Source organism: Clarias gariepinus, chromosome 6 (assembly GCF_024256425.1).
Source record: "Clarias gariepinus isolate MV-2021 ecotype Netherlands chromosome 6, CGAR_prim_01v2, whole genome shotgun sequence".
In the NCBI taxonomy this organism is placed as follows: Eukaryota; Metazoa; Chordata; class Actinopteri; order Siluriformes; family Clariidae; genus Clarias; species Clarias gariepinus.
Genome location: NC_071105.1, coordinates 40734148 through 40745000, shown reverse-complemented (window position 1 = coordinate 40745000; position 10853 = coordinate 40734148). Strand labels below are relative to the sequence as shown.

At 46.0% G+C, this 10853-nt stretch overlaps 1 protein-coding gene across 4 annotated transcripts; it reads left to right on the top strand.

Annotated features, from left to right (window-relative positions):
* Positions 1 to 25: 25 nt before the first annotated feature.
* On the top strand, positions 26 to 10853 carry rgl3a (ral guanine nucleotide dissociation stimulator-like 3a). 4 transcript variants are annotated; one of them, XM_053498926.1, is made up of 17 exons: positions 26 to 254; positions 3197 to 3477; positions 4003 to 4047; positions 4777 to 4946; positions 5088 to 5200; positions 5273 to 5554; positions 5645 to 5748; positions 5872 to 5953; positions 6587 to 6664; positions 8319 to 8405; positions 8494 to 8526; positions 8682 to 8803; positions 8906 to 8998; positions 9130 to 9253; positions 9556 to 9798; positions 9885 to 9999; positions 10244 to 10853. In XM_053498926.1, exons 1-17 carry the CDS (start codon positions 126 to 128, stop codon positions 10378 to 10380), a joined length of 2238 nt encoding a protein of 745 aa, XP_053354901.1. In that variant the 5' UTR covers positions 26 to 125; the 3' UTR covers positions 10381 to 10853. The 4 variants fall into 4 exon arrangements, with proteins under 4 accessions (XP_053354901.1, XP_053354902.1, XP_053354904.1 ...); XM_053498928.1 differs by lacking the exon at positions 26 to 254 and adding an exon at positions 725 to 1036; XM_053498927.1 differs by lacking the exon at positions 6587 to 6664.

The following is a 10853-nucleotide window of genomic DNA, read 5'->3' as shown; positions in this document are numbered from 1 at the left end:
GCGCGTGCAGTGAGTATAACACACTTTAACCTGTACACTCATGCACGTTATATCGCACGCGCAGCCTCCTCACAGGGATAGTGATTAAACACAACGGTGTGTGTGTGTGTGTGTGTTTATAGAGGATGAGAGGATCTCTGCAGCTGTGTGTCTCTGAGCGGAGTGTGTGTGTAAAGCGTGCTCGAAAGAAGAGACTCCTGGGTGACAGTGATGTCTGGCTCACACACTTCACCCTGCTGGACACACACACTGAGGTGAGACTGAGACACACACACACACACACACACTTCACCCTGCTGGACACACACACTGAGGTGAGACTGAGACACACACACACACACACACACACTTCACCCTGCTGGACACACACACTGAGGTGAGACTGAGACACACACACACACACACACACTTCACCCTGCTGGACACACACACTGAGGTGAGACTGAGACACGCACGCACACACACACACACACACACACTGAGGTGAGACTGAGACACGCACACACACACTTCACCCTGCTGGACACGCGCGCGCGCACACACACTTCAAAAATGCTAATAAGAGGAAAAAGTTTCCCGCGCTATGAAACTTAACATCTTAAACCGTTTCCATGGTTACGGAGTCTGAAGAGGACGCGCGCAGCGTGGGGTGGTCACGCACGTGATCCTAAGCCCCGCCCACAGAGAAATCCGAGCGCTGTGGCAGGTCCGAGTCAGAGCAGGCGCGCGCTCAGGTCTGTGTGCAGGTCTATAACTATTATTATTGCTGTTCCGTGTTTTCGCGCAGACTCCGTGTTTATTCTCCTCAGAAACACAACATCCGACAGTTAAACTTTAGATTAAATGAGGTGTAACACACCGGCGCTGGTCCAGACTGTTTCCTGAGGTAATTGTTGAAGTAATCCGGCGGGACTTGTGACGGGAGTTGTGTCCTGAAGCTCACAGCGCGGATGGAGTTCTCCTCATAAACTCCTCCATCATCACCGCTCGAGTCCCTTCTGACAGGAACGTTATGGGGAAATGGCAGCTGACTCTGGTAAACTCCTGGTGTTTATTCATAAATCATTATTCAATATTTCTGTTCTGCTTCAGAAGCTCGAGCGCTGTAGGGATCCGATTCACTTAAAAGAGTCGAGTTGAGATTTGAGGCATTGTGTAGTGAGTCGACTCCTGAGCTTCGTGGTAAAGTGGGTCGGGATTCAGTGTGATTCAACTACACACTGTAGTGATACTGCAACATGTCTGTGTGATTAGTTTGGTGTAATGGCGCCTTTAATCTGCAATGCTTTAGTTTTTTTGGAAATTATAAACACCGATAGTGTCGACTCCGAGTCACTTGAATCAGACAGAGAGTCGACTCTAATGAACAGTGCGTTATTCTCCGTGTCGCGTGCTCGTGCGCTGTGTGTGTGTGTAAGAGCTCATTCTCTTCCTGAATGCCTGAGCGGGGCTGGTTGTGGCGGTTTCACCTGCGTGTGTATCTGTATAATGACAGTAATGGATGTGTATTGTTCAGGTGTTGATTAATTCTCTATAACAGTGTATATTAATCACACCTACATCAGGCATGTGGGGGACTCTCTTATCCAGAGAGACTTACAAAAAGTCCTTTTGAAGTCCCCCTTACTGGTGCCATCAGTCACACCCTGTTGGGAAGGGGATGATTATTTTATTTGTAATGGGAGGGCGGGGGGGGGGGGGGGGGGGGGGGGGGGGGGCGGGTCGTCTTGAGTCGTCGTAGCTGTACAGACATCTAGATAAAGGTCATTTCACCACTGCTCTAATCACACTTCGTGAGGAAGGAAGGTGCTGGGCCGTTATTAGCTTTGTAAGCGAGCATCAGGGTTTTAAACTTGATGCACGCAGCTACTGAAAGCCAGTGGAGGGAGCGGAGAAGTAGGGTGGTGTGAGAACTTGGGTAGGTTAAAATGAGACGTGCCGCTGCATTCTGGATCTACTGCAGAGGACAAATGGAGACCTGCCAGGAGTAAGGTGCGATAGTCCAGTCTAGAAATAACAAGGGACTGAACAAGCACCTGAGTCGCCTGTGTAGAAAGAAATGTAAGGTTAGCAATCTGTGGGGAAAATGACAGATGATCACCCAGAGTTACTCCAAGATCGTGTGCAGTGAGATCTCTCAGCTGCTGCTTCAGTGCTGGTTGGTGAGACTGCAGAGCTCACAGCTTCAGTAGAACCATGGTTCTGCACTGGCATTAAAACCAAACATTAATGTCTCTGTGTTTGAGAAACGCCCATTTTGGTTCTGCAGATAAAATGATCTGATGAGTTGTGATTCATGGCTCGGACCCGGATCTCCCGTTCCTCACCTCTACACCACAAACACACACACACACATACAAACACTGACTTTCCTCACCTGTATAGTGCAGTGTGTTTCTCCTCTCACCTTCTGACATTTCTCAGGTGTCCTTATCGCAGTGTGTCTTGTTTGTCCTAGTATGTGTGTGTGAGAGAGAAAGCAAGTGAGACCTCCAGCAGTCTGACTGAACCAACACTGAACTTTTACTTATTAAATACACACACACACACACACACACACACACACACACATACACTGTTCTTGCTCAGGGTTAAGGTTTGTTTTCGGCTGTGATTAGCGCCGCCATTAACCCAGAGTTAGTTATAAGAGGAAGTTGAACACACAGCTTCAACACTCAGCCACAGATTAAACACCACAGATGTGAGAGGAGGAGATACAGTTGTTCGTAACATCACGCTAATATCTTTCTCCCTGTGTGATTGTCTTAAAACCTGTCTCAAGTAATACACACTCTTGTTTTTAAAAAATTTTTCCAATCATTCCTTTTTCATTATCATTTATATTTTTCTTTCCTTCTTCCTCCATATTTTTCCTTCTTCTATCTTTCTTATAATAAGCTGATTAAAGTGTCAGGTGAAGTGTGTGTGTGTGTGTGTGTGTGTGTGTGAGTGAGAGAGAGTTCATTAAGCACGCCGCAGGGTCTCAGTGTGTGTCTCGGCTCGTCCCTGACCTCCGGAGACGCTTCTCGTGTTGCTGAAATGTGAGCACGGAGATGTGGACGGTTTATAACGATGTTGTTAACATGGAAATCTTAGGATACACAGTGTGTGTAGAAAACAAATTAGAGTGCTGTTCTGTAATAACCATATGTGTGTGTGTGTGTGTGTGTGTGTGTGTGTGTGTGTGCATGCACAGGACCCAGTACAGGAATGGGGAGAGGAGGTTGAGGATGGCGTGGTGTATGGTGTGACCCTCCACAGGGAGCCTGCGAACGCCCTCCCCTCTGACCTGGTGGGCGTGGCCTGTGTGCAGTACCGCACGCTGAAGGTACGCAGGGTGAAGGTGGCCACGCTGGAGCACCTGATCACTGAGCTGCTGAACCCCACGTGTAACGAACACGACTACGCCCGAATCTTCCTCTCCACCTACAGAGCCTTCACCTGCACCAACACACTCATCGAGATGCTGTTTCAGAGGTCTCACACACACACGCACACACACACGCACACACACACGCACACACACACGCACACACACACGCACACACACACGCACACACACACGCACACACACACGCACACACACACGCACACACACACACACACAGGCACACACACACTTTCCACGGTAATAAAGTGCTGTTAGAATTAGACTTTACTGTATATAAACTGTTGGCATGTGCCTTTGTTTCGCCGTCACCATGGCAATGAAAAAAGTAAACACACAATATTATCTCGGCTGTAATTACGCACAAATCTAAATTAAAAAGTTAATTGATTTAATGAGTTTACATTTTATGGTGTGAGTAAGTAAAAAAGTATGACTGTGTGTGTGTGTGAGAAAGGGAGAGAGAGAAAGAGCTATAATTAGAGTTAAATGTGTGAGAATGTGGATGAGCATGATGCCATGACGGTCAAAAACAACAAGCAGAAAATAAAAAGCATGTGCTCTGTACGTCATTGTGTAGGTCATCTCACATTCCTGTGTGTGTCTCTCTCTAGGGAAGACAAAATCATCAACTTGGACAAAAGTGTATGTGTGAGGAGGTAAGTGGTGCGCGCACACACACACACAATATATTCTCTTTCACACTACTAGTTGAAGGCAGGAGTATTCTGTTTGAAGTGAACAGGCATGTAGACTTGTGTACATATCTCATACAGACGAGATTGGACCGCGGGGTGTATCGTGCACAGGAGATTGGACCGTGGGGTGTATCGTGCACAGGAGATTGGACCGCGGGGGTGTCTCATACAGACGAGATTAGACATACCTGCATCACTTGAATATTGTTAAAGCCGTAACTCATCTAGAACAGTGAACTGAAGGATGGTCTTTACCAAACAAATTCCACCGTCTGTATGATTATTGGTTGAGACTTCGGTCCGATCTTCGATTAGTTAGAGCTTCACTCGGACCCCAGCACGTGTTTAGCGCCGTTCAGCTCCACATCTGTGTGTAACGGTGGTGAATTGTGGAGACTGTGAGGTTCGGGAGCTCCGCCTTCTCTGAACACTCTGTTCACTCGGTCTTGTTGTGAGAGCAGCAGTATGTGGTGTGTGTGTGTGTGTGTGTGTGTATATGTGTCTATATGTGTGTGTGTGTCTCCAAGTGTTAGACGACTTCAGTGTGTGTTACCACACAGCAACACGCTGTTGGGTCTGATCATCACCCACTCTGTGTCAAAGTGCACATAATCTGATCTCTCACACACACACACACACACACACACACTCACACTCACACTCCTTGTGTCTGTCTCGGTCTCTCTGCAGTTCTCTCCCAGGGTTGGTGCGGTTGTGGTTGGAGGAGTTCTCTGAGGACCTGAGAGACTCTCCTCTCTACTCCTCGCTCCGTTTCCTCTCCCTCCACCTGCGGCACCGCCTGTGTTTCAGACGCCTCGCTCAGCAGGCTGACGCACTTCTACACACGTTTCAGGAGGAAGGTATACACTAACGCGCGCAAGCACACACACACGCGCATGCACACACACACACACACACACACACACACACACACACACACACACACACACACACACACACACACACACACACACGCATACATGTCTTTTTTTTTTATCCAGACAGGTGTGCTGAGATCAGGTCAGAGGTCACACAGGTTTCTGGAGATGAAACAGGAAGTGTCCTAACCTGCCCCGCCCAGGACATCGCAGAGGAGCTCACTCGACTGGACGCTGTAAGTCAGTTACCGTACGTCAGCAGAATGATCGCGCCTTTAGTATGGTTCTGACCCGCGTGTTCTCCGCAGGCGCTGTTTGTGCGCGTGGTTCCGTTCCACTGTCTCGGCTGCATTTGGTCTCAGAGGGATAAGAAGGAGAACCGGAGTTTAGCGCCCAGTGTGAGGGCCACCATCGCCCAGTTCAACTCCGTCACTAACTGGGTCATCACCTCGCTGCTCTGCCCGACCTCATCACACACCGACTCACACACTCCACTGTCATCCATATCACCCAGACTGCACCCCCGTGGCCAGCACACAAGCCCCGCCCACCGCGCCCGCATCATCGAGAAGTGGATCTCTGTGGCTCAGGTGTGTGTGCGCGAGAGAGAGAGAAATATGCTGAAATGATGGTGGATTTAATTTGAGTGTGTGTGTGTGTGTGTGTGTGTGTGTGTGTAGGAGTGCTATCAGCTGAGGAACTTCTCGTCTCTGCGTGCGATCCTGTCGGCTCTGCAGTCTAACGCTGTGTATCGTCTGAAAAAGACCTGGGCTACAGTCAGCAAGTCAGTCAGCACACACACACACACACACACACACACACACACACACACACACACACTTTGTAAATACTTTATGAAAATTTGCTGCTGTGTATTAAATGTGTGTGTGTGTGTGTGTGATTTCAGAGAGAGTCTGTCCACCTTTGACCACCTGTGTGAGAGCTTCCCTGATGAAAACTGCGTTCTGTCAAACAAACAGATCTTGGAGGTGTGTGTGTGTGTGTGTGTGTGTATATCAGCTAATCAGTACACACAATATTCAGTTATATAAGTGTACAGTGATGGAGATCTGACTGAATAAACATTGAAAGGTGCACTCAGACTCTACACACCTCAGCTTATCTGTGTGTGTGTGTGTGTGTGTGTGTGTGTGTGTGTTAGTGAAACAAGTTGCTGTAATTACGACTTTTACAAAGGTTTATACAGTAAAGTTTTAATAAATACAGATGGACAAGAAGGGACGAGAAAATTTGGAGAGACGGACAGGAAATGAAATGGGATGGACAGACAAACCAGTAGAGAGACACAACGATTTACTGTGTGTGTGTTTAGTGCAGGTCATATTCTCAGTGTGTGACGTACAAACCTGTGATTATGAACATGTAGTTCTCCATTTGCTCTTTATCAGTGTGTGCCTAAGGACAAACACCAGATAGCTTACACACACACACACACACACACACACACTCTTATAATATTATATCATCTGTATTTAAGTGCTGTATCAGGTGTAGCGTAGAGAACAGGTGTGTTTCAGCTTCATACTGGAACAGAGAGATGTGTGTGTCTGACACGTGCAATGCGTCGTCCTTGTTGCTGACTGTGTGTGTGTGTGTTTCAGGACAGTAATGAGCACGATGAGGAGACATCCTGTGCAGCACCCCGATCCCCTAAACTCAGCCCCTCCTCCAGACACACGGTGAGATTAGACGTGAAAGTGAATACTGATCTGTTGCACGTTTATAATCACCACGGCGTTATTAATCGTACACCAGTGTGAGTGGGCGGAGCTCTGTGGCTCAAGAAACACAACCCCAGAAAGCAGTGTGAAAGACGTGTCACTAACAGTTCACATGTCTGAGTGGTTTGGAGGAACTCGGTCAGGTCGGGTCGGTGAACAGAACCAGCGCGTTCTCATTACACAGGGGATCCGGTTACACACACACACAGCGCCTGATTCACACAGGGTGCGGTTACAGGTACACTTTACCTGACACTCTGCGGTCTGATGCTCTAAACACACCAGTTTTATATACAGTTGGGTCCATAAATATTCAGACACTGAGTTCTTATTCTTTGATGTACTGGACCGTAGCAGATCCGTAATCAGTATGGATCTCTCCCGACAGTCCTACACACGAGAGAACCGTGGACCGCTGTGTGAAATACAGCTTTACTGCCAGTGTGTGGCGCTATAGTCGTACGTCTTTGAGCCTGAAACAGCCGGTCAGGTTTAACCCGCCTCCACACGCTGTCCCACTGTGATCCAATCAGAACCACAGTTAAGCACATTATTTTAGTGTATATTTAAAATAATTCTTCCTTTTTTTCACCTGCTTACAATAACTAATAATACATAGCCTGTGTCCATCATTACATTATGAAAAACATTATATTTCTCAGATTATATTTTAATGTAATGATTGAATATTTAAACTTCAATAATATTTTTAATTATGTGAAGCTGCTTTGCGACAATGACAATTATTAAAAGTGCTATACAAATAAAATTGAATTGAATGTTTAAGTTTTAAGTTATTACTGGTAAAGCAAAATATGGTAAGGTATAGGTAAGACTTTTTTATTTTTTTAGTTTTTGCTGATCAAAAAAACTATTAAAGTCAATATCCACATTAAAACTGGCACAGATTTTACACCAGATCCCCTTTCTGACTCGAACCTTGGACCGGTGCTAAGGATGTCCTGCATCCAGTCACTGGGTTTTGTGCATCTCAGTACGTTTGAAAATCAGTTTTGATTCCTTGTGTGGCTTACAGCCTTAATATGAATCTATTATCTCACAATATTAGAACATTTCCTAAATTCTATTCCAAAAGGATTTACAACACAGAAATCAAAAACACAGAAAAAAAACACTTCAACTTCTTATGAGTTCTGCTCATTAATGCACTCAGTACTTTTTGATTTACTGCCTCACTGAGGCGTGGAGGCGATCAGTCTGTGGCCCCTCTGAGACGGTACTGATGACCAGGTTGCTCTGATGGCAGCCTTCAGCTCGTCTGTACTGTTTGGTTTTCTAGTATTGTGAGGAACTGGATCATGAAATTTCACTTCATATGTAGTGAATCTGCAATATGAGAGTTTTATGTGTTTTGTATTACATTATCCCCAAAATGGCATTTTTTTAAGATGCTCTTGTAAATATTATAATTAAGATTAGCTATAATAGATGTGTTTGAGATGACTGAGTGTTAGCTGGGTCAGTGAGATCTAAAGAGGAAGTGTGTGTGTTTAGGAATTTTTTTATGGCTTTTTAAATTTCCATCTGAACTGCTGGGAAAGTACCACTCTTAAACAGGAAGTAAAGTAAGTGTGTGTGTGTGTGCGCGCAGAGTTACACTGGAGGGGAGGTTCCATATTTGGGGACATACCTGACTGTCTTGAACATGTTGGACACAGCTCTACCAGACGCACTGGAGGTACTGACACACACACACACACACACATACACACACACGAGATTTACCTGTTGTAGTAATAATAATAATAATGTCTTTGTGTTTTTAGGGCAGACTAATCAACTTTGAAAAACGAAGAAGAGTATGTATAATCACACACACACACACACACACACACACACACACACACACACACACACACAGCTTTTATCTAATTGATGTAGTTTATTTTAGTGACCAGGATATTCCTCTAACAGCTGCCCCCCCCCCTCTCTCCCCTCCCCTCCCCCCAATCAGGAGTTTGAGGTTCTCTCTCAGATCCGTCAGCTGCAGGTGTCCTGTTCTCTCTATTGTCTCCCGTCTCACCCACACGTCTCCTCCTGGCTCAACAGCTGCTCACCCCTGTCTGACCAGCAGAGGTCAGTGTGTACACATCATGGACCTAATAAGCCTTAAATCACACTGGGTTAGAAATAAAGCCTTTAAATCGTGTGTGTGTGTGTGTGTGTGTGTGTGTGTAGTTATGACTTGTCCAGACAGTTGGAGCCCCCGGTGGATTCGTGTCCTGGGTCACCGAGCTGGAGCCATCGGCTCATCAGCAAGAAACTCGGCTTGTACGTCTCTCTCTCTCTCTCTCACACTCACACACACACACACACACACACTTATTTATTCACACACTCAGCATTCGCAGTGATGATGGTGCTGACACACTTTGTGTGTGTGTGTGTGTGTGTGTGTACAGGTTGCTGAGCAGCAGTGACAGCTCCAGGAAGAAAACGCACTCTGATCAGATAAGCGTTTCCTCGTCCGGCTCCAGCGGCTCTGAGACGGACGACTTCTCCTTCATGCTCCGCCCCAAATCTCAGGTAACGCTGATCACATGATCAGTTTCTCATCTCTCATTGGTCAGACAGACACTTGTCTTGCACACTTCTCCAGCTGGCACAGGCTTATTATGGGATTGATGACATCACCATGACGATATGAGTGTGAGGAATAAATGAGGACTGAGGGTTTAAAGTTTAACGTGTCCCGTAAAATACGCGAGTGTAGTTTCATTTCTGAATAAAATAGAAGAAACGCAACAACCTGAAACACTGAAACCTTGACCTGTGACACAAACGCAATGTTTTAATTGTGTGTGTGTGTGTGTGTGTGTGTGTTGCAGTCTGGTTCGTGCCTGAACATCTCAGCAGACTCATCCGGGTCCTGTCCTGATCCACGCTGCTCCTCCCCTGCTCACTCCTCGTCTCAGTCTGATCTCTCCGGTCTCAGCCCTGAGGGTGTGTCTCCATCCTCCCCCACCTCCCCCTCCCCCTCCCGGGCGGTGTACAATAAGCAGAGTGACGGCTGCATCATCAGAGTGAGCATGGCGCTCCACAGCGGCTCCGTCGTCTACAAGAGCATCCTGGTACTCCTGCAGCACTCAATACTCACACTTACTGTACGCTCCAGGGGGACAGCGGTGTAATGGGACGTGTGTGTGTGTGTGTTTAGATAAACAGTCAGGATAAGACGAGTCAGGTGATACAGAGAGCTCTGGAAAAACACAACATGGAGAATTTGAGCTGTAACGACTTCACACTCACACAGATCCTAAACAATGATAAAGGTACACACACACACACACACACACTCGATAACATGCCAGCATCATGAGGTTATGTCTTACAGATATTTTTAAGATTAAGGAAGTGAAAGTAATCCACATCATTTCTATTTAAACTATATTTTATGTTGTAAACTGAATTTTAGAGAAAAGGTTTTTTTTATTGCAAATTCTTTAACTTCACTGTATTTTAGTGTAAAAGTGATTCACTGTGTGTGACTACAACTTAAATCTGTCTCTCACTCAGAGCTGCTGATTCCTGATAAAGCGAATGTCTTCTACGCGATGTGTCCCTCAGACAGTTACGACTTTGTCCTGCGTGTGCGCTGGAGGACTCATACCCTGAGCCCGAGTCCCGCTGTCCTGCGCAGCGCTGACAAGTAACCATGTGACCTGCAGGACTCTGTGTGTGTGTGGAGATATTGAGTGATGGACGCGCACAATAATAATCACAACAATCGGATACCTATGTGATAATAATCACAACCTGCTCGTTTTGTAATATGTTTATATTTAAATGTTTCTAAAGCTAAAGACATTTTCTGTATGTTTCTCATCAGAGGCTCATGTGTCTCGTGCATTAATTTGTACAGTGTAAATATTTATTTAAATAATTTTGTGGCGAATGATGCAGTCTGTTGATTTTAATTGTTTTATTTATTCAATGAGGGGAACACTGATTCAGACTCTGTGTCTGCTCCTCTCTGTGAGTGGAGAGCTCCCCCTGGTGAAGTGGGCAGGAGTGTTCTGTAGACTGACAGACACAACACAGCCTTTATACACAACCGTTTATTTAACACGATGTAATGTCATTAAAAATCAGACACCGGATCTCATTAAATTGTGGTTTTAATGAA